At 47.9% G+C, this 22,303-nt stretch overlaps 1 protein-coding gene across 11 annotated transcripts in view; it reads left to right on the top strand.

Annotated features, from left to right (window-relative positions):
• The first annotated feature begins 1,385 nt into the window (after window positions 1–1,385).
• Window positions 1,386–22,303, top strand: part of MED12L (mediator complex subunit 12L) — a 327,766-nt gene continuing 306,848 nt past the window's right edge. For 10 of the 11 annotated variants that reach the window (XM_058550826.1, XM_058550786.1, XM_058550834.1 and 7 more), the window contains exons 1-2: window positions 1,387–1,559; window positions 2,351–2,582. In XM_058550826.1, coding sequence (XP_058406809.1) covers window positions 2,484–2,582 — 99 coding nt within the window. In that variant the 5' untranslated portion in view covers window positions 1,387–1,559; window positions 2,351–2,483. Of the gene's footprint in view, window positions 1,560–2,350; window positions 2,583–22,303 lie in introns of all 11 variants that reach the window. The other variant, XM_058550842.1, reaches the window with a different exon arrangement.

The raw sequence follows: 22,303 nt of genomic DNA, 5'->3' as shown, positions 1-22,303 counted from the left end.
AACACTGTCCTCTTCAGTGGATGTCAATGTGTTGGGGGAGATGACACAAGAATGGCAAAATTTTGATAATTGTCACAGCTGGGAGATGAGTACTTCGCGGTTCATTATACCATTTCTCCTGCTTTTCGGTACGTTTTATAATTTCGCTAATAAAGTTAGATAACTGTCCTTTTCCTCAAGGGAGGAAGCTAGATTTGATAGATGCCCTTATCACAAGGGCAAGTTCAGCTTTGAAGTTACACGCAGGGCGTTAATGGAAGGGAAGTCCTTGGAGCAGGGTGCAGAAGGCGGTCAGGAAATGCCCCCGGGGGAGGGTAACTGTTCTCTAAGAGTAATTCCTCAGGTTGAGTAAAGAAGACAGAAACTACAGGCCTGACTTGGCCTCAGGCTGAGTCGGGAGGTGCTAACGGGTCAGGGTCGGGAGCGGGGAACTAGATTCCACCACATTGTCTTATCTACCCTGTTCTTGCTTCCCTTTGCTTGAAGCCAGCAGAGGGGAGTAGATATTCAGATTTGGGCAACGCCTCCTACTATGTGCCAGGCGCTGCAGGAAGGCTTCGGGTAGATTCACCCGGTTGCTCCACCGTCCTATAAAGGATGGACCCGGGAGTCCGAGAAATTCCTCCAGGTGCGGGGAACGTGACACACTTGGGCAAAGGCAGTTCAGGAACCCAGTCCTTCCAATCCGGTCGTGGAGAATGGATCAGAAATTTGGGATCGGGCGGAGGCAGCTCTGTGGCTTTGAGCAAGTCACTGCACCTCCTTTAGCTCACTCAATTTCTCTATCTACAAACAGGACACAGTAAAACCTTATAAGGTTTTTTTTTAAGGATCAGGGACCTTTACTGTCAAGATCCTGGCACGAAGCGAGGGCTCCATAAATGGCAGCCATCATTCTTGGCCAAGTGCGGGCGCATCCTCCCGGCGCGCCTCCCGCGGGGTCCCTGGGGACAGGCCAGGCCCGCCCCCGAGGCTCCGGCGCCCGCGGCAGGTGGCCCAGCATCTCGGTGCCCACGCCCCGAGGCGCGCGGGCGGGTGGCACGACCGCGTCTCCCCCGGGGGCTCACCTCCTCCCTCCACACGCCGGGCAGGTGAGGTTTGCGGCCCAGGCCACGGGGACGGCGACCTCAGGCGAGGTCGCGGGGTCCGGGGCGCCCCCCGCCCGGCGCAGACTCGCCCCGGGGTGGCCGGCGCGGGGGCCGCGGGCTGCGCGCGCTGCGGCTGCGAAAACCCGGCGAGCGGATCGGAGCGCTCGCAGCCAACTCCTCCGCGCTCCGGCCCCGAGCTGGGCATGCTCAGTGCGGCCGCCGCGCGCCGGCCCCAACTCGGAAGCTCGCGCTCCGGGCCGTGGGGGCGAGGACGCCGGCGGCGCCGAGCCGGCGTCGCCCGCCGCCCCCGGGCAGCGGCAAACTTCGCGGCGTCCCCGGAGCTCGCCTGGCCGACACTGATCCCCACAGATCAGATCGAATCCGGTCCCCCCATCGCACCCCGAATCATGGAGGCTGCGGCCGCCCGAGCGCCGCCGCCGCCGGCCCCTGCCCACTAGCGGGGACCAACAGGTAAACTGCGGGGGAGGCGAGGAGGGGCGGCCGGGGGAGGGCGGCGGGTTGGGGAGCCCGAGACGCCGGGGCTGGCTGCCCCCGTCGGCGCTCCTCGCCCACCCTCCCCACCCGCTCTTCCCGGCCCCTGGAGGGGCAGCAAAGGGTTAAGTCGGCCCCGCGCCACCGTGAGCACGGCCCCCTCCAGCCGCTGCGACCGCCAGCTGCGCGCCTCGGCGCCTGCCCGGAGCCGCCGAGGGGACCCGAGCCGCCGACGCGCCACCGGAGCCCGGCGGGCGTCCGGGAGGCACCGGCCGCGTCTCTGCCTGCCCATCCCCTCCAGGCCTCGCTCCCTCCGCCCCGGCCGGGTCGGCGCCCAGGTGGCGGGGTCTGCGGGGCGCGTGGCGGCGGGGAAAGGATCCCTGCCGAGGTAGAGGGACGGGGGCGGGCCGCTCCGCAGTCTCTTCCTCCGGCCGGAGGACCACCCTCGCCTCGGGCGAGCACTTGAACCACCCGCCCGGGCGCCAAGAAAAGTTTTTTTTTCCCTGTGCTCCTCCCCCACCGCCACCCTGCGTCCGGCTGTGGTGGGTTTGGGTCCATTGGTGAAAAAAGTCACACGTTTCCATCAGCTGCTCCTCCCCCTGGGGACAGGGTGGGGGGACCCAGGCTGACCTCCACCCCCTCCGCCGCCGCGCCGGAGCGCTGCGTCCCGGGGCTCCTGCGCCGCCGGGGGCCCGCCGAGGCTGCCCCATCCGTGCGTGTCTGCGTGCCGGGCAGCGGCAGCATCCAACCTGCTTTCTTCCTGCCTGCAGCGCCACAGCGAGCGAGCGAGCCAGCGAGGAGGGGGAGCGAGGGAGCCTGTCTGCAAAGTGCTGCTCCCTGGTGCTCAGAGGCGGCTGCTCCAGCTCCAACTCTCATTCATTTCGCCGGTTAACATGAGAGATCATGGCCGCCTTCGGGCTTCTCAGCTATGAGCAGAGACCGCTGAAACGCCCCCGGCTGGGGCCGCCCGACGTCTACCCGCAGGACCCCAAGCAGAAGGAGGTAAGAGCGCCGGCGGCCTCCCCGGCCCCCGAGGCCGCGCTCCGCAGCGCTGACCCGGGGCCAAGTTGGCCCAGCGGGCATCGCCGGCGCTGCGGGGGAAGGGTCGGAGAGGGAGGCCGGCGGCGGGGGCCGGGCTTGGGGGCCGGGGGACCCCCGGCGGCGCAGCCCGCGCGGCTGTCAGTCCCCGCGCTCCGCTGGGGCGCTCGCTCCCTGGGTGCCGGGTCGCTTCCCCGTTCCCGGGCCTTGCACGGCGCCGCCGGGCGCTGCACCAGGTGCTTCCTTGCCGAAACCCTCCCGCTCGCTCTCCCCCGCTTCTGCCGGCTTTATTTTCCTCCCGGCTGCTTTAGTAAATCCTCGCAAACTTTTTGAAAAATGTTGGAATGCAGTGCATCCGACACAGGTCTTGCGTTTTGCGCCAGCTGAGCAGGGACGGGGGTGGGGGGGTGGGGGACCTTGTCTATTCAAATTTTCCAGTTGGGAGTGGAAGTCGTTTTTTATCCAGGTGATAAATATTTAGCTCTTTGAACGTACTTTTTTCTGTAATCCCTCTGCCCTTTAAAAATCAATATTGAGGGGAAACACTGATTTTCGTCCCCAGAGGCGATTGGCTTAATTGCTGGAGGCTGTTTTGTATATGTAAAAGCAGTCAGGTTATCTTGGAAGGGAGTAGTTCCCGGGATTGCTTATTTCTTTGAATGAAATTAATTGGAGAAACCTTGACTCTTGCGCTAGTTAGGCCAGCTTCAATGGCTAGAGTAACCATGGCATTTTGGGCCGTGTATGTGTTTGTCAGTAGTTAACGAGTAATTATGTAACAACTCGCCAGTTATAATGATCACCCTTGGCTACACAATTTGCCCAGGGATTTGCCTTTTTCTTTCTTTCTTTTTTTATGATCACCTGCTCCCCAGCTGCGCTTTCTGAGTTTGCCAGCTGCAGCCCACCCATCCTCTGTTTCTTCTGCTAATCACGAAGTGAGCACATTTCAGAACTTCTCTTGCTGGGAATCTAAAAACCTTCTATTAAAAGTTTACAGGCCCACTGACATCACAGAATGGGCTGTTGAAAGAAAGCAAGGAGGGCTCTTTAAGACTTCCCTTTTGATTTGATAAGTGTATCTGCTTCAATAATAGAGGAAGAATGCTTGTTCTGGTTAAACTGTTATAATGTTTCTAAAAAATAAGGAGTGACAACTCCTTTTAGAGGGTTAGCACGTTAACATGTTTGAGGCTGGTGGAGTCCTTCAGATTGAAGCTGAGGTTTTACAGGTGGTTCTCAGCAGAGGCTTAACTGTGAGGATAGGAGTTTGACCAGATTCTGCAGATTTCACTCCCTGCTGCTCCACCCCAGAATAAAGTTAATTGTGAAGGACTAGAAATAACAGACACCAAAGAATAAGTATATAGAAAGTTAATAACTTAAAAATTAGTGGCAGGAAATTCTTAAAGTTTTGCTGGGGACAGGGACATTGATTGGCCTTTATCATCTCATAATTAACTTGCCACGTCTTTCCAGAGGGCAACATAATTAATAGCATCTCCACAGTTAAGGGCCGGTGGCCTGTGGTGCTTTTGTAGCATTTATTCCTCAGGTCGACACTCATTCAGGATTGGGGCCTTTATGATGCTGGAAAAAATAATTTTGTGTTTTGGGGTCTTATAACATTTTATGAAATTCTAAATCTAGGAGTGGCCTCTTAGAGCCTACTTTTTATAATTTCCTTGTGACAAAGTGAAACTGAGGCCCAGGAAAGCCTACCCGGCTTAATTGGGGCACGTGGTCAATAAGCAGAGGGGTTGGTTTGTGTCAAGACCAGTACTGTGTTAAGGATAATTTGTGCTAAATTGTGTTGTTCTCATGTTATTCCCTTTCCCCCAAGGCAGCCAACGTTTTCTCTCTGGAGCAGAGTCCGAGTTATGTGTGACTGGAACCAAATTTGAGTACAGTAGGGAACAGGTGCCGGGCTGAGCTGGGGCGCTGTGAGCAGGGTGTCACAGGCTTCAGTTATTTGTGTATTGCTGCAAGATTGCTGCCCGGTCCGTGTATCACCTGTACTTTCCTTCTAGTGTTTTCTTTAAGTTTTAAGAAACTTTTTGTTTCCTAAGCAGTAATACACATGAAGTCATGGATCTGATGAGGTATATATATCCTCCTGGTGGAAGCTATTCTGATTACTGTAGCTGTAACTTTTGGTGTTGTTAACCAGTGCTAATAGTGTTCTGAAAAGTAGCTCCCAGGGGATGGGATGAAATGCTTGAATGAAGACCCCCTGCAGAGAAGTATGAGGGAGGGGGGAGCTGGAGGCTTTAACCTGCTTGATGGATTGATGATACTCATTTGAGAGCTTGCTGTGCATCAGTACTCCACAAGACTTTAGTATATATAGTGTTATAATACTTTGCCCTCTGGAAACAGACTGTCCTCAAGCCTTGAAAAGAGGGAATCAGAAAACCGGGAGTCATCCTTGATTCCTCCTTCTCCCTTGCACCCCATAATACATCTGTCAGGACATCTTGTCCAGTCCAGTTCCCAAATATATTTCCAGTACATCCGCTGCTCCCCAGTTTCACCAATATGCCCAGCTTCCTTTCTGCTTCAGGCTGGCTTCTCTCTGCCCCAGGGCCCTTACACGTACTGCTCTGTCTGCCTGGACTCCTGTCTGCTATCCACCCCCACCCCCACCAGTCCACCCTACTCTCCTCACCTGAGCCTGTGGTTAGGAAGGTGGCCTCTGGAGCCTGTCTACCAGCGTTCGAGTCCTGGCTCTGCTGTTTACATACTCCTTATTGTTCCCCGTGCCTCAGTATCCCCTCTTGTAGAGTGGGGATGAGAATATTACCTACTCCATAGGGCTGTTGGAAGCTTACGTGGATAATCCACGTAGATTACCTGGTTCGGAGGCTGGCATGGACTGCACACCCCACATGTCTGCTCTTATGAGCCACAACGGGGCCTGCCTCCTCTTCATCACTCAGGTCTCAGCCCAGCCACCTCCTCAGGGGCCTGCTAGTTTAAGTATGTCATTTGTAACTGTGTATTTATTTGCATGTTGCCATCCCCCACTGATGGGTCACTTTCGGGCCGGCAGGCATGAGAGTTGTTTTTGGCATCATTGAAGCACCTGGCACCTAGTGTGGTTAGTTCCCGGGATGCTGAGGGCATGAATTCTTGTTGGAAAGGATGAATGAGAGTGGGAATGAATGAATAAAAAGGAAATCTAGCGACTGAGTGGTGTTAGGGAAAGTCTAAGTTATGGCAAAAATTATCCTTGACATCTGACTTGGAGGCTACAGGGCTGAAAGTGAAATTAAACCCTAAATGTAGAGAGGAAGAGTTACCCTGGGGTAGAAGAGGCCTAAACAGCTGAATAGTAAATATTTTCAGGAAATCAAATTAGTTAGAAAAACAGGTTGGGACAGTAGTGAGATTTCCAGACATCAGGAGCCATAGGGCCCCACTAGCAGGGTCCACAGGGGAGGATGGCCTGGTGTGCAGTGCAGAGGCTGCCCAAGGACTTGGGAGGGGCGGAGGTGGGAGAGGGGTTGGGGTGGGGCGTTGAGGGTGCGGGTGGTGGGCGTGGTGGCTGTGCATGCAGATAGCCCAGAGCCGCGGTTCTCAGCTGGACACATCTGAATCATCTGTAGGGCTTGTTAACAACAGGTGGCTGGGTTTTTCAGCTTCAGTGGGTCTGAGGTGGGGCCGCAAAGTTTGCATTTCTAGGAAGATCGCAGGTGATCTGATGCTGCTGGTTTGGGGCCCGCTTTGAGAACCCCGACCCAGAGAGAAGGCACCCCGTTCTGCAGGGGCTGGTAGGCCAGGGTAGGCGGCTGGGTCTGGCTGAGTCGCAGCGGTGTGTGTGGGTTAGCAGCCAGCTCAGCCAGGGTCTGGTGGGCTGTTCCCAGAAGTTGTGCCTCTCTTGGCTCAGATCTCAGGGATGAGTCGTGAAGTCTCAGTCCCCTCCAGTGGCTTCCCGTCACACTTGGGATAAAACACACACCCCTCACCTCGGCCTTCCAGGCCCTCGCAGTCAGGCCCTCGCTCGCTTCCACAACAGTGCCTCGAGCCAGACCGCCTGGCTTTGAGGTCTGCTCCATCACTTGCTGCCTGTTTGACTCGGATCTCGCCTGTGGAATGGGGCTCATATTTGTTCCGGCAGGTTGCTGGGAAGATCAAATGAGATCTGGGCATGCCTGGCACACAGACGCGCTCAGGACAGGTCAGCTACTGTTAGCATAACCCCTGCCTCGTTCCTTGATCCTGGGGCTTCCCATTGTACCCCCAGACCCTGCGCTTCGAGATCTGGCCTCTGGGCCTTGAGTTGCCCCTTCCTGGCTTGCTCATCCCCCTCCTGGCTGTGCAGTGGGACCATTGGCCGCCTGTCTTCTTCCAACAGGCCCAGCTTTTTAGTGTCTCAGCTCCTGTCCCTCGTTGCCCCTGCCACCATGCCTCCTGTCGTTTGGCTCCTCGAGCCTCCCTCTCAGGGAGGCCTTCCTCTAGCCCACCTTGCCTCATCCTTGCTGGTCCATTATCTTGTGTCTGTGTTTCATCATGTTTGTTGCTGTCTGGATCCCATCGTTAGATTGCCCATTCTCCCCATGGTCTTCTGTCCACACTAGGATGTCAGCTGCTGAGAGCAGGGCCTTGTCCGTGGTGTTTGCGGTGTGAACCGCCTGGTGCCTGGGGTTAGACTAGGTGCTCAGTAAATAGTTCTTGAAGAGATTAATAAAATACAGAAATAACTCAATGAGCAATTGTATTTATCACATTTAACTGTCCCAATGCTTGTTTTATTTTGGTAAAGCCTGTTAGCTTTCTTGTTAGCATCTAAACTCTTAAAACACATTAAATGCTTATTTTAGAGACAGCTGGGGAGGTGGGATGAGGGGAGGTGGGATGAGGGGAGGTGGAAATTTGTTTCTTTATTAGCTTGGAGAGGTAGGATGTTAATGGAGCTGCCTGGGGAGAGAGGACAGGTTGACCAGTTGCCTGGGGGACCACAAGACAGATGGTTAGGGAGAAAGCTTCCCTGAGATTAACTGGCTGGCCCAGGGCCCTGCCGTAGACCTCCGAGAATACCAGTGTTCAGGGAGGATCATCTGTCTGTTGAACTCTGCCTCGTGAGACCCTTAGGCTGGAATCGGTGTCCGAAGCACTGGGTCAGAGGCCTTGCTTCATCCTGCTGCTCACAGAAATGTTGCTACCCATACTTGTGGCCAAGGGGGAGGCGTGAAGTGGCTGTTATTTCTCAGGGTCTGCCAACACCTGCAGCAGAATTGTCGCAGATGCTTGTTAAAAACTCAGATATAGTGCTCCACCTCCACCTCAGACCTGCTGAGTCAGAATTTCTGGGAAAGAGGCTGAGGAATTTGCATTTTAAACAAGGTTTCTAGGTGGTTTCTAAACATATTAAAGTTTGAGAACCATTGCTTTAGTTTGTGTCTTATCTGTGGAGAACGTTGTAAACCAGACTCCCCTTATTCCTCCCTGCCCCCCACTATTTGAGGTAGTAGACTCTTTAGACAAATAGACTATTCCAAGTATTAGCACCTTTTGAGACAAAATAGTGCAAATCAGTTTAGCAACTTTCCCCCTGAAGTTCTGTTCTAATAACTGTGGTTCCCAGCGTGGGCTTGTTTTCTGTCAGCTGTGCGTGCTTCGTAGCAGAGAGAACTCCATGCCTTGGTCTTGAAATATCACAGCCCCTCCTGCGTACATTTGGCTAAACTGGGGCCCAGGGCACGCGTCTTGCCTTGTGCCAGCAAGAGGTTCTTTGAACTTGTTTGGGGCTGCGGAGTCTTATGTTGACTGTGGGCCTGGGCTCTCAACTGGATTCTTCGGGGACTCGTGTAAAGCTGCTAATTTGGGGTGCAGCCCCCATCCTTTAGCCTGTTGGCTATTTCATTTAGGCTGGCACCTGTGGAGATGAAATGCGATCCTTTAGGAGTGGGAGGACCAGGAGGTGAGGTCGGAAGGGGCAGCTGCATTGGGCGAGCACTGAGTAGGAGAAGATGAGGAGGAACAGAGTCCTAGGATTTCAGTTGAACCAGTTAGCAGTGCCTGTCGTGGGTGTGTGCCCGCACATGTGAGAGCTGTTAAAAGATGAACTGAGGCATAGTAAAATTTTAGGATTTATTTGAGCAAAAATTGATTTGAATTGGGCAGCACGGAACTGGGAAGTGGGTAGAAGTTCCCTGGGGACAGGATCCTGGGGAAAGACTCTTATAGAGAAAAGGCGGAAGCAAAGTCAGGAAAGGATTGATTGATTGGCTGTAGCTTAAACCCTCGTTGGCTGTTTGTGATTGGTTGTCCTTAGGTTTTGCTCTTGTAGCCGTGAGGCACTTACAGGCCTAGGTTTTGGTTTGCTTTCATAGGCGCCCTGGCATGAGAGCCTCCCCAGTTTAATGGCCTCCTTTAACAATTCCTCCCTTTTTGCTCATCCTCTCATCCAGGAGAGTGACCAAAAATTTGGTATCAGGGCCACTCTCAGTGACCAGCAGAGCTAAATTGCTCGTCTCATCATGAAACGCATAGTTATGACGTCAGGTCCCTGGAAGAATTGCTTTTGCTGTTTATCCTGTTGTTCATCGTCTTTCTGTTGCTCGAAGTGCAGAGATGTGCTGCTGGTGACTGTGAACGAGCATTTAAGACCTTAGGACGTTGAGCACCAGGGAGACTACAGTGATGTCTATTAGGAGGATAATCTGAGAGACTGAAGTATACTCCTTAGCCTGGGCCCCCTGATAGCAACCAAACCAGTTGCTATCAAATAAATCAAAGAATGTACCTGAAGGGGCATCAACCTGTTTTAGCCCAGTGGCTTATTTGTGAATTTCTTGTATTTGAGTTTCCACAATATCAGAGGCGTTGATCCAGGCACAGCAGGACGTATTTGCTATGGCACAGACTCCTCCTTGTTCAGCCAACAAGTAATCTAAGGCAGTTCTGTTTTCTAAAAGCACCTTAGCCAGAGAGCCCGGGGACTTTTGTTGTGCAGCCATGGCCTTAGCAGTAGACTCAGCAATGGCTGCCAGAGTTAAGGGTAAATTTCTAAGCACGTGTTTGTTTGTAATAACTCCAGGCTAAGGAAGAAGGGCCCGTCCAAATGATGTCCATCCAGAGGGGTTAACATCTGCTAGTAAACTTCTTTTTGTTCGATAATAAATTTAAGGGAGTGGACCAATGTTCAGTGTCTGAGGTATTATGAAGGGACAGTGGAACAGTAAATACAGCAAGTGCACATTGTCCTTCCATCCTCCAGCTGTCAGGACAGTGACTTGCCCAAACATAGGGACCATTGCCAAAACTTCCACATGTAAAGGAGTAACCAGGAGGTGTACATAGGGCTCACTCGTAAGTATTAGCATCTGTGGACCCATTGGTTGTTATGGAGGTGTTAGCGTCATTCAACCAAGACTCAAATACTGTATTATCACACATTGAAAGACCACCTAAATATATGGGCCTGACAGCAAGCCTGCAAATGGTCTATGTACACTGGCTGCTCTGCAGTGTCTTTTATAAATATATTCACTGGATCTCTTTTTCCCATCCCAGGGTTGGGTTAAATTGAGGCAAGGAATGGGGGTATGTGGATTTAGTATTTTAACTTTATAAAAGGGACCTGTGGAACAATTTGGGCATACAGTGGCATTTGGGATTCCAGTGAAATTACTTACATGGTGAACTAAGGGGTCTTTCCTTTCATATGATTTTGGTTTAGCATGACAAATTCAGAAGTTAGTTAAGTTTCTTGCAGTAGCTATTGTTTGTGAAGTCCTAATTAAAGTATTGTCTTCCCATGCATTAATAGAGAGAAAGAGCAGATAGCATATCGGCAAAACGGGTAAAGGTTTCATATTGGAGATGAAGTTCTTGATCCGTGATCTTGGGAGAGCTGTCCACCTCAAGATGTTGTCTGCTTCTGGGGAGGAGTCTCCCTGGTCAATTTTAACTTTAGATCTCTGGCTGGTATGCAGTTCCAAGAGTGTGGTGGAGCCCTTTTCAATTGGGAGATGTGGACCCAAGGTTCAAGTCCCTGAAGTTTGGCTGCCATCTGGGTAGTGAGGAGAGCCTGGTATGGTCCCTTCCAATGAGGTTCAAGGGCAGAAGACCCACTCTCCAGGTTCTAAGTTGTGGAAGGTTCAGCCATCTGTGGGAGGGTCACAGAAAGCTTCCTTTACCTGCTGGAAACACATTTTGGCATAATGCATTAAAGTTTTCCAATACTGAGTCATATCAGAATCTAGGAGTACAGGAGACACATGTGGTTTGATCATCAAAGGCATAGTCTTCCTATTATTATTTTGTAAGGTGTTAATTTATGCTTTTCCATAGATATTGATCTAATTGCTATCTAAATCAATGGTAGAACTTTTGGCCAGGGCAGTCCAATTGATTCTATTAATTTAGCTAGCTTTAGTTTTAGGTTACCATTTGTCCGTTTGACTTTACCAGATGACTTAGGATGGTAAGGACAATTGTAATGCCATGGTGTCAGCAGTACTTTATTTGTTTATTTGTCTAGTGAACTGAATTCCCCTATCACTGGAGATTTCTCTGGGGATACCCCATAAAGGAAATACATTTTCTAAAAGTTTCTTAGCCATGGTTGTAGTGTCAGCCTTTCTGTATGGGAAGGTTTCAGTGCATCCTGAGAACAAGTGAACAATTACAAGAACATATTGATAACCCGTTGTGGGAGGCAGTCGAATGAAGTCTATGTGTAACTGTTTAAATGGCCCAGTAGGTGGTGAGAATGCTCCATCTAATACCTTAACGGTCTTTCCAGGGTTATGGGTTTGACACATCAGATATTGGTTGTAAACCCATTTTGCGACATTGGAGCAGTCACCCCACCAATACTTTTTCATAATTGGGATCATTTTATCTGTGCCATGATGAGTTGCAGAATGTAGAACTTTTAATAATGGCATTTTTAAGGACTCAGGAAGAACCAGGTGGCTGTCTGGGCCATCAGTGGGTCCTCGTTTAATATTAAATTTGCACTCTTGTTGATCCCGACATTTTCGCTCCAGCTCAAGTGCCTGATTTTGTCTTATATAAATTATCATAAACAATTAGGTTAGAATCAGTCTTAGGGAGTTCAGTCAAGCTGCATACTGGAGCAGTTTTAGTGCTGGCTGATTTAGCATGGAAGTCTGCTAGGGCATTTTCTTGATACTCCGGTTCTGTTTTTCTAGTTTGAGCTTCAATTTTAGTCATTGCAATTCGGTTAGGCAATAGAATGGCAGAGAGCCGTTCATTTACTTGGGGCCCATTTTTGATTGGGGTTCTGCCAGAAGTGAGGAACCCTCTCTGTTTTCATAACATACCAAAGCCATGGACCACCCTAAAGGCATATCTGCTGTCAGTATAAATGTTTCCTGATTTTCCTTTGGTTGGCTAATGAGCCCTAGTGAGGTCACGCGGTTCTGCTGGTTGAGCAGCCTTAAACTGGGGAGGATTCCCCTTTCCAGTAGTTGAGTTGTTACTGCATATCCTGCTTGGTATTTCCCTTCTGCACTCTTGGCATAGGACCCATGGATGAAGAGTATCAAATCTGGGTTTTCTAGTGGTGTGTCCTGTCAGTCAACGCGAGGGGTCAGCATGTGATGCCACGTCTACACAGTTATGGTGATCTGCACCGTGGTCGGGCAAGCGGAGCAGGATTGAGTAAGTTGCAGCACTTAAGACAGGTTAGAAGGTGAAAGGAGAAGGATTTCATACCATGTTAGTCTGCTGCTGAAAAATGTGGAGTCTGGTTGGAGTTTAGTAGCCTTAATGGCATGAGGTCCTTGTAGGTGTAGGTTATATCCTAACACTGGTTCAGCTGAGGCTTCCACCAGCTTAGCTGCTGCAGTTACTGCTTTCAAACAGTTCGGATATGCCCTGGCTACTGGGTCTAATTGTCAGCTGTGGTGGGCAGTAGGTCTATGCTTTCCTCCATGCTCTGTGTTAGAATTCCTACAGCCTGGTTATCATGCTCGTGGACAGGTAAGGTCAAAGGTTGAGTATGATTTGGGAACCCTAGGGCTGGAATTTGTTTTAGGGCTAATTTTCATTAGCGAAAGGCTTGCTTATGATTATCTTCCCAGGGTAAGTGCTCTGGAATGGAGTTCTTGTAAGCTCATACAGGGGAGTTGGGATCAGAGAAGAATTTGGAACCCGAGATCTACAGTATCCTGCAAGTCCAAGGAAACTCCTTAGTTGTTTAGTTGTAGGTGTGGGAAAGTTTTGGGAGTCTTTATTCTTTCAGGTGACAGGGCAATGCCTCCTGCAGTCAAATCATGCCCTAGGTGGTGGACTTGCTCTTTTGGGAATTAGGGTTTTTCCTTGGAGGCCTTATGGCCTTTATAGGCTAATTGCTGTAATAGATAAATCGAATCTGTTTCTGAGCCTTCTTCCCTTGTAGGGGAACATGGCAATAAGTCATCTACATATTGCATGAGTGTAGAGTTCGTAGGGAACTGTAAGGTTGCCAAGCCTTGATGTAAAACCTGTGAAAAATAGAATGGGGCTTCAGTGAACCTTTGTTGCGTTATAGTCCAGGTGGATTGTTGGCTTTCCAAGTGAAGGTGAATAAATATTAATTCTCCTTGTCAGCTGGGACACTAAAGAAAGAGCAGAGACCCACCACTGTGAGCCATTCTGAGTCTGTAGGTACGTTAGATAACAAGGTATTGCAGGGAACCTTGGGATCACCATTTTATTAACTGCATACAGATCCTGGACAAATCTCCAGCCTCATCCATTTGGTTTTTTAATGGGGAGATCCGGGTGTTATAGGGATTAGTGCATGGAATTATAAGTCCTTGCATAATTAAGTCGTCTACAGGTGGTGAGAGCCTCAGGCTAGCTTCTGGTTTTAGTGGATACTGAGGCAGTTTAGACAGGGGTTTGGAATGATCTATTCGGATTTTTATGGGTTTAGTGCTCTTAATTTTGCTTATGTTGGTTCAGGAAGAAGCCCACAGGCCTTCAGGCGCTTCTGAGAGATCGGGATTTTCATACTTTAGAGTCTCAATTTCATCAACTCCTGCTTGCAGAGAGCAGACCAGCTCTGGTTCGGGAGGGTCAGGAAATTCTGAGATCATTTCTCCTTCTGAGATTTTATATGACTCGTGAGTTTAGAAAACAAATCTCGTCCTAACAGGTTTACTTGGGGGCAGTGTCACACAGGGAAAGTGTGGTTTCCCGAAAATAGTCCCAGTGTCATCTGGACTAGTTTAGACACAGGTACCCTTTGAATTTGGTTAGAAACCCACTACGGAAATATTCTCTTTACCGCAGGGATTTGCTGTTTCTGAAAGTGGGGATTAGCGTAGATAAAGTGGCTCCGGGATCTACCAGTACTGTACGGGAGTCACCATTCATTTTTGTGTTCGTTTCCCTTTGTTTATTTGGAGGTATATGGGGAGCAGTTTACCAGAGGATCCCTCAGAGCCCCATCAATGCTTGTTATTATTTTGAGGATCAAAATTTTTAAGACATCCCCCAGTGGAGAAACAGTCTGGATTAATAGGTGGAGGTCTGTTAAATGATGGGTTCAGCAGGGGGCATTCCTTTGTCCAGGGCCCTGGTTGTTCTCAGTGAAGGCAGACATTTCGGGGCCCAGGATTGCTGAGTGGAGGCCCTGTAGGTTCTGGCTTGGACTGTGTAGGTGGGGGTCTTCTTGGCCCTTGGAGTTGTAACTGTAGGGCATACGTTTTTTTGGCTTTTTGAATTTTATCTTGCTTCAAGGTTTTTTCAAAATGCGCAGCTAGCGCTGTTAATTCAACAAGAGGGATGGCTTCCCAGGCCAGCTTGTGTCTTGTCTTGATTAGGCTGCTTAGTTCAGGCCGGAGCCCACTGATGAGTGAGGAAGTCAGGGCGATTTCTGTGCCTGCGTTTAATAAAGCAAGCCCAGAATGTTTCCCAAAGAGGATTTCCAATCTTGTCTTATAGTCTGAGACTGGTTCATCATTTTTCTGTTTGCAAGATTACATGATAGCCCAGACAGTCTTTTGAGGAAATACCTTATCAATACTCTCAAGTAGGCCTTGGGCTATTTTTCTTGGGCTATTTTAGGCCATCCGTGGCAGAGCGATTAGTCTGTGGGTCTTTAATATCTCTAGGGATCTTCCCATTTGGCTTCAGCTATCCATTTTCGGGCATTGCCAGGTCCTAACGTCACATGAGTACACTGGTAGAGATTCAGGAGTCCCGAATTATAAGCTCCAATTAGAATTCTAAATTCCTCATAAAATCTTTGAGGATTCTCTTTAGGGTTTGGAAACTCTTTGATGATAGCCCTAAGTTAAGCCTTGACCACAGACAAAAGAGGGTTACATCTGGTATTCCAGGCTTAGTGGAGGGCTTCACTTTAAAAGGCATTTGTTGAACCTCTAGCTCATCCTCAGACTGAAAAGGCAGCTGAGTAAAGGGATTAGTAGGTTCAGAATATTTAGGGAGAGGCGGGTAAAGGGAAGGGGCAGTCAGACTCAAGTTAGTCAGTACACACTTCTTTTCAGATTTACCATCAGCCTGTTGCTTAAGCTTTTCATTTGCCTTTTGTAAAGAATCTTTTAAAGGGGTAATTTTTAATCCATTTAGTTTCTTAGAAGTTTCTGCATACCGGTAAACAAAGAATGCATCCCATTGTTTTGGGGAAATTGGGACCCTTTCTTCTCTAGAGCACCTTGTAGATGGATAAGCTTATCTACGTTAAAAGTTCCCCACTGTGGTCACTGAAATTCAAGATTATCTTTGGTAAGGCTAACGCACTGGTTCAGAAAAACCACAGGTTCTGCCCATAATTTTTTAGATGGAACACTTCCTGAATCATTCTACGAGGCCAACATCACCCTGATACCGAAACCAGACAAAGACAATACAAAGAAAGAAAATTACAGGCCAATATCGCTGATGAACATTGATGCAAAAATCCTCAACAAAATATTGGCAAACCGAATACAACAATATATTAAAAAGATCATACACCATGATCAAGTGGGATTTATACCAGAGACGCAGGGATGGTTCAACATCCGCAAATCAATCAACGTGATACAGCACATCAACAAAACAAAGAATAAAAACCACATGATCATCTCAATAGACGCAGAGAAGGCATTTGACAAGATACAACATCCATTTATGATAAAAACTCTCAATAAATTGGGAATAGAAGGAAAGTACCTCAACATAATAAAGGCCATATATGACAAACCCACAGCTAACATCATACTCAACGGGGAAAGACTGAAAGCCATTCCTCTGAGAACAGGAACGAGGCAGGGCTGCCCACTCTCACCACTCCTGTTCAACATAGTACTGGAGGTTTTGGCCAGAGCAATTAGGCAAGAAAAAGGAATAAAAGGAATCCAAATAGGTAACGAAGAAGTGAAACTCTCACTATTTGCAGATGACATGATTGTATATATAGAAAACCCTAAAGAATCTGTTGGAAAACTGTTAGAAACAATCAACAACTACAGCAAAGTTGCAGGGTACAAAATCAATCTACAAAAATCAGTTGCATTTCTATATGCTAATAATGAACTAACAGAAAGAGAGCTCAAAAAGATAATACCATTTACAATTGCACCAAAAAGAATAAAATACCTAGGAATAAATCTTACCAAGGAGGTGAAGGACCTATACAATGAGAACTACAAGACATTATTGAGGGAAATCTACGATGACATAAAGAAATGGAAAGATATCCCATGCACGTGGATTGGAAGAATAAACATAGTTAAAATGTCTATATTACCTAAAGCAATCTACAGATTCAATGCAATCCCAATCAGAATCCCAATGACATTCTTCACAGAAATAGAAAAAAGAATACTAAAATTTATATGGGGCAACAAAAGACCCCGAATAGCTAAAGAAATCCTAAAGAAAAAGAACAAAGCAGGAGGCATCACAATTCCTGACTTCAAAACATACTACAAAGCAATAGTAATCAAAACAGCATGGTACTGGTACAAAAACAGACACACAGATCAATGGAACAGAATTGAAAGCCCAGGAATAAAACCACACATATACGGACAGCTAATTTTCGACAAAGGTGCTAAGGACATACAATGGAGAAAGGAAAGTCTCTTCAATAAATGGTGTTGGGAAAACTGGACATCCACATGCAAAAGAATGAAAGTGGACCATGTGCTATCGCCATACACAAAAATTAACTCAAAATGGATCAAAGACCTGAAGGTGAGACCTGAAACTATAAAACTCATAGAAGAAAATATAGGCAACACACTATTTGACATTGGGTTTAAAGGAATCTTTTCGGATGACATGCCTACCCAGACTAGGGAAACTAAAAAAAAAATAAACAAGTGGGACTTTATCAGACTAAAGAGCTTTTATAAGACAAATGAAATCAGAATCAAGATGAACAAACAACCAACCAGCTGGGAGAGAATATTTGCAAAACATACATCTGACAAGGGGTTGATCTCCATAATATATAAAGAACTCACACAATTGAACAACAAAAAAACAAACAACCCGATCAAAAAATGGGCAGAGGAAATGAACAGACACTTCTCCAAGGAAGATATACAGATGGCCAATAGGCACATGAAAAGATGCTCAACATCACTAATCATCAGGGAAATGCAAATCAAAACAACACTAAGATACCACCTCACGCCCGTTAGAATGGCTATAATCACCAAGACAAAAAACAACAAATGTTGGAGAGGATGTGGAGAAACAGGAACCCTCATACACAGCTGGTGGGAATGCAAATTGGTGCAGCCTCTATGGAAAACGGTATGGAGATTCCTCAAAGAATTAAAAATAGAGATGCCCTATGATCCAGCCATCCCACTACTGGGAATCTATCCAACGCACCTGAAATCAACAATCCAAAGAGGCTTATGCACCCCTATGTTCATTGCAGCATTATTCACCATAGCCAAGAAGTGGAAGCAACCTAAGTGTCCCTCGACTGACGATTGGATTAAGAAAATGTGGTATATATATACAATGGAATACTACTCAGCCATAAAAAAAGACAAAATCGTCCCATTTGCAACAACATGGATGGGCCTGGAGCGTATTATGTTAAGTGAAATAAGCCAGAAAGAGAAAGACAAACACTGTATGATCTCACTCATATGTGGAATATAAACCAACACATGGACAGAGAAAACTGGACTGTGGTTACCCGGGAAGTGGGGGTGGGGGGTGGGCACAAGGGGTGAAGGGAGTCATATATGGGGTGAAGGACAAACAAAAATGTACAACCCAAAATCTCACAATGTTAGAAACCATTAAAATATCAATAAAAATGTAAAAAAAAAAAAAAAAAAAAAAAAAAAAAAGTTCCCCACTGTGGTCACTGAAATTCAAGATTATCTTTGGTAAGGCTAACGCACTGGTTCAGAAAAACCACAGGTTCTGCCCATAATTTTTATACATATAATTAGCTGGGGTCCCAGATGGAGGAGTCCCAGGTTGTTTGGACTCAGAGGAACCCAGTTTTCTTTTTTTTTTTCTTATTACCTGAGGATTCACGCTGGACCCAGTCCAGCTTAAGTCAGACCCAGTTCAACCCCAGACCCAGTTGGGTTTCTTTTAAGTCGGTTGACCCCAGACCCAGTCTGGAGAAAAAAATGCTCAAATAAATTTTGAGAGCTCTTTTAAACAAAAAAATTGCAGAGCTCAGATCCGAGAGGGACTTACCCTTGATCTCCAGATGCAGTGAGAAAGCAGTGAGCTTCACAGGCTCAGTGGGTTCCTTGGATTGCTCGTTACTCCTGGGGGCTGCTGGGGTGGAGGTCGCCTTTGGATCCCACTTTTGACACTAGAACTGTTAAGAGAGAAACTGAGGCATATTAAAATTTTAGGAGTTTATTTGAGCAAAAATTGATTTGAATTGGGCAGTGCCAAATGGGAGTGGTTAGAAGTGCTCCCTCAATGGGAGCTGGAGAAAGGCTTTTATAGAGAAAAGGCTGAAACAAAGTGAGGAAATGATCAATTGGCTGTAGCTTAAACCCTCTTTGGCTGTTTGTGATTGGTTGTCCTTAGGTTTCAGTATCACAGCCTGGAGGCGCTTACAGCTTAGGTTTTGGTTTGTTTGTGTAGGTGCCGTGGCCTTAGAGCCACCTCAGCCTAACGGCCTCCTTGTTCAATCAATTTAACTAAACGAAGCAGAGGTAGAAGAAGGGAGTAAGTGCAGGTTGGAAACCCGAAGAGCTGTGATGTGTTTCTTCTGCAGCTCTCCTCTAGTGAGGTTCCGGACCCCAGTGGTGAGGCTTCTTCACAGGCTAGGCGGGAATCAGAGAAGTTGGAGGGATCCATAAGAAGAGTGAACGTGGTTGAGTTGAAGGTTCTCTTTGGCAGCTCAGAGCAGCGTTGAAAGGAGCTGGTTGGCTTAGCCTGGAGAAAAGCTGACCGCACAGTCCGAGTGGGGAAAGCTGGGTGGAGGGAAGAAATCCACGGGAGGTGTGGAGGGAGGCGCCGACCTCCTACACATTCCTCCTGAGGAGGGAACATGGAAACACTTGGACTCTTAATTGTCTTTAGGTAATTTCTGAGCTGGATGATGGGACAAGGAAGGTCAGTATACTATCCTCTCTATTTCTCTGTGTTTTGGGAAATTTAGATAATAAAGAAAAATGTCATTATGTTACAAAATAGCATGATTTCTGCTTAAAAAATATATATGTCTACATAATCTGGAAGGATTATCACCCACATGCAAACAGTTGTTATCTCTTGAGGATGGGATTAGGGGTGATGTTTATTTTCTTTTTTGTACTAATCTGCATTCCAAGCTGTAACAATAAATGTGCACTACTATTGCCATGGAGGAAATAACTTAAAGAATAATTATTAGGTGATTTTAATGGGGTTTACAAATTTGTTGGTTGTTGGTTCCAAACCAAGCTAGAGCCCCTTTAGCTGATGTGTAGGCAGAGGCATCTTGTAGGGTATGTGTGTGGTGATGTTGGGGTTAGGGCTGTTACATGAGCGTTCCAGCTCTGCCTCAGGTGCTGTGTCTTTTTCCTCACCTGTGAGCTAGGGAGAATAACACCTAATTATCTAGAATGTTTTAAATGTGAAGGAGCATTGTAAACTTAAATTGTTAGCAAATGTGAAGTATAAATTCAGTGGTGTGCTGGAGCAGGCGTGTACCAGCTGATTATTAAAATTTCAGGAATTTTGTGCGCTGGTTAATATCATGTTGCTGGCTTGAAATCTGGCATAAGGGAGTATTTACACTGAGGAGATTGGTAAATGCTACAAATTAAATTTTTTTTTTTAAGTTGGTTGTTACACATTTCCCAGCATACCGCTGATGTAGCTGTATGTGTACACTGTCAGCTACTTCATCATTCTTATCCCAGGTTTCCCGTACCTGCTTCCCATAAAAAAATTTATTTAATAAAGCCAGATCCCCACTTTCGTAGCCTCTTTTGCAGCTTGGAGTGAGCATATGACTTAATTCTGGCTAAAGAGATTTAATGGACATCTGCTACAGGACTTCTGGAGAATTTTTTCCTCGTTGAAAAAAGCGTAGGCACAGAGGAAGAGTGCCCTCTCTTAATGCCCTGATAGCTCCGTAGTTTCCTATCTTTGGAAAAGTAGGAAGAGGATGTGATAGTCGGAGCTAGGGCACCTGTCTTGTGAGCATGAGACAACAAACCTACGGATGTGAAGCCATTCGACACAAGAGGAGGTGAGCGAGTGGCTTTGTGAAGTGACCTTGGGACCTTGGCTCCACCTCTCCCTGGACTTCTGGTTAAGTAAACAATAGACGTCCACATAGTTTAAGCAGTTGTTGGACCAGTTGTCAGCTTCTTGTAACTGAAAGCATTCTACTGTTGTCACGGTACTTCCCGTTTATATTTTGGCGCCCTCAAATCGTCACAGCATGAGCCATTTTTTTCAGAGAATACACATCCCCAGAACTCTCCCCCTCTCTGGCTTCACGAGTACACAGCAAGAGGCAAGGAGCCCCTGCGCCTTGTCTGTCGGACCGTACATTCTGCCCAGTGCCCGTCAGAAGCTGAGGGGAGGTGGAAATGGCTCCTTGATTTATTTCCATTTCTAGCAGAAAGAGTCCTGGTGGGAAGAGCAGGAGACCCCTGTTCTGTTTGGAGAGGGAGGGTCTGTGGGTCTGTATCATTTTGGGGGAAACCAGATATGTTGAGAGCTAGAAGGGACCGTAGAGATGGGTTGTTCTTTCTCATTCGGTACAAAAGGAAATGGCGTCCCAGAGAGGTTCGCTTGGCTTGTCGAGGTGGGTCTGGGCCATGGCTTGTGTGCCTGGATCGGTTCCTTCAGCTTCACTTGGCCTCCCCTCTGTGCACGGCCTCCGCTTCTGGTCAACACCCTCGTGTGGCCCTGACCATGAGAATTACTCTGCGTTTTAGGGTGCGCAGTGCCTCGGTGAGACCTGGGGGCTGTTCAGCTCACCATTGAGTCTTCTCAGAGCTTGCCAGAATCTTGTGTGGTGTCTCCTGAGCAGAGGAAGAATACTCTAGAAGCTCAGGCACTCTTGTCTTTGTGTTTTTTGGAGGAAGGTTCCCAGCCCTTGTTTCTGGCTTCTGGCATAGATAGCCTTGGCATTGGCATTTGTGGGCTCTGTGTGTTGGGGATCCATCCTATCGAGGTTTCGTTTTCTTGGTTGAGATATTCCTTTATTTATGGGTAGCCCTCCTGGAGATACAAACACACAAGCTATACCAGTTGGCCACTTCCAGGGAGCAACACTTAACCTGGCATTCTAAATAAATGGATCCCCCTTAGTTGTGACCTGCTATGGCCCTGACTTGAGAAGAGGAGAAACATTTTAACCCCTGGGTTTTCTTTTCCATGTTTTGAGGGAGACATTACTCTATATGTGCATGCCAAACAAATTCAGTCATTCAGCCAGTATCGTCGAGCACCTCGCGGGCAGCGTGGCTTCACGAGGACACGGCCAAGACCCTTCTTGTGTCCCCTGTCTTCGAGCACAGTGCCTGGCCCGTACGTAGGACTCAAAGTTTCTTTTATGAATGAATGTGAGAATAAACAAATGCTGGGAGCGTTGAGTATGGTCCTGGGCCCCAAAGACGTCAATATGGAGCAGTGGTTTTGACCTGGGGGTGACCCCCCACCTCTCTTGGGACATCGGCAATGTCTGAAGACAATTGGGGTTGTTAGAACTGTGTGTGTGCACGCGCGCACGCACGTGGACATGCACACGTGCTGCTGGCACCTAGTAGATAGAAGCTAGGGATGTTGCTAACATTCTCCAATGCTCCGGGCAGCCCCTGCACAACGAAGGATTATCTGGCCTCAAATATCAGTAGTCCCTAGGTTGAGAAACCCCGGTCTAGAGGGAGTGACAGACGTATAAATAAGCAATACAGTGTTTCAGATTTTCTTTGAGAGGAATGTGCAAAGTGGGGTGGAAACGAGGGAGTGACCCATTTTTTGACAGGACCTGATAGAGGAGGAGATTTTTTTTTTTTTGTGAGAAAGATTAGACCTGAGCTAACATCTGTTACCAATCCTCTTTTTGTTGAGGAAGACTGGCCCCGGGCTAACATCCATGCCCATCTTCCTCTACTTTATATGTGGGGCGCCTGCCACAGCATGGCTTGATGAGCAGTGCGTAAGTCCACCCCCGGGATCCGAACCCCGGGCTGAAGCGGAGTGCGTGAACTTGAACACTATGCCCCCGGGCGGGGCCCAAGGAGAAGACTTTTGAATCTGGGACTTGGGGGATG

This window comes from Diceros bicornis, chromosome 2, assembly GCF_020826845.1.
Source record: "Diceros bicornis minor isolate mBicDic1 chromosome 2, mDicBic1.mat.cur, whole genome shotgun sequence".
NCBI lineage: Eukaryota > Metazoa > Chordata > Mammalia > Perissodactyla > Rhinocerotidae > Diceros > Diceros bicornis.
The sequence above is the reverse complement of the archived record's forward strand: the minus strand, read 5'-3'. Positions and strand labels throughout refer to the sequence as shown.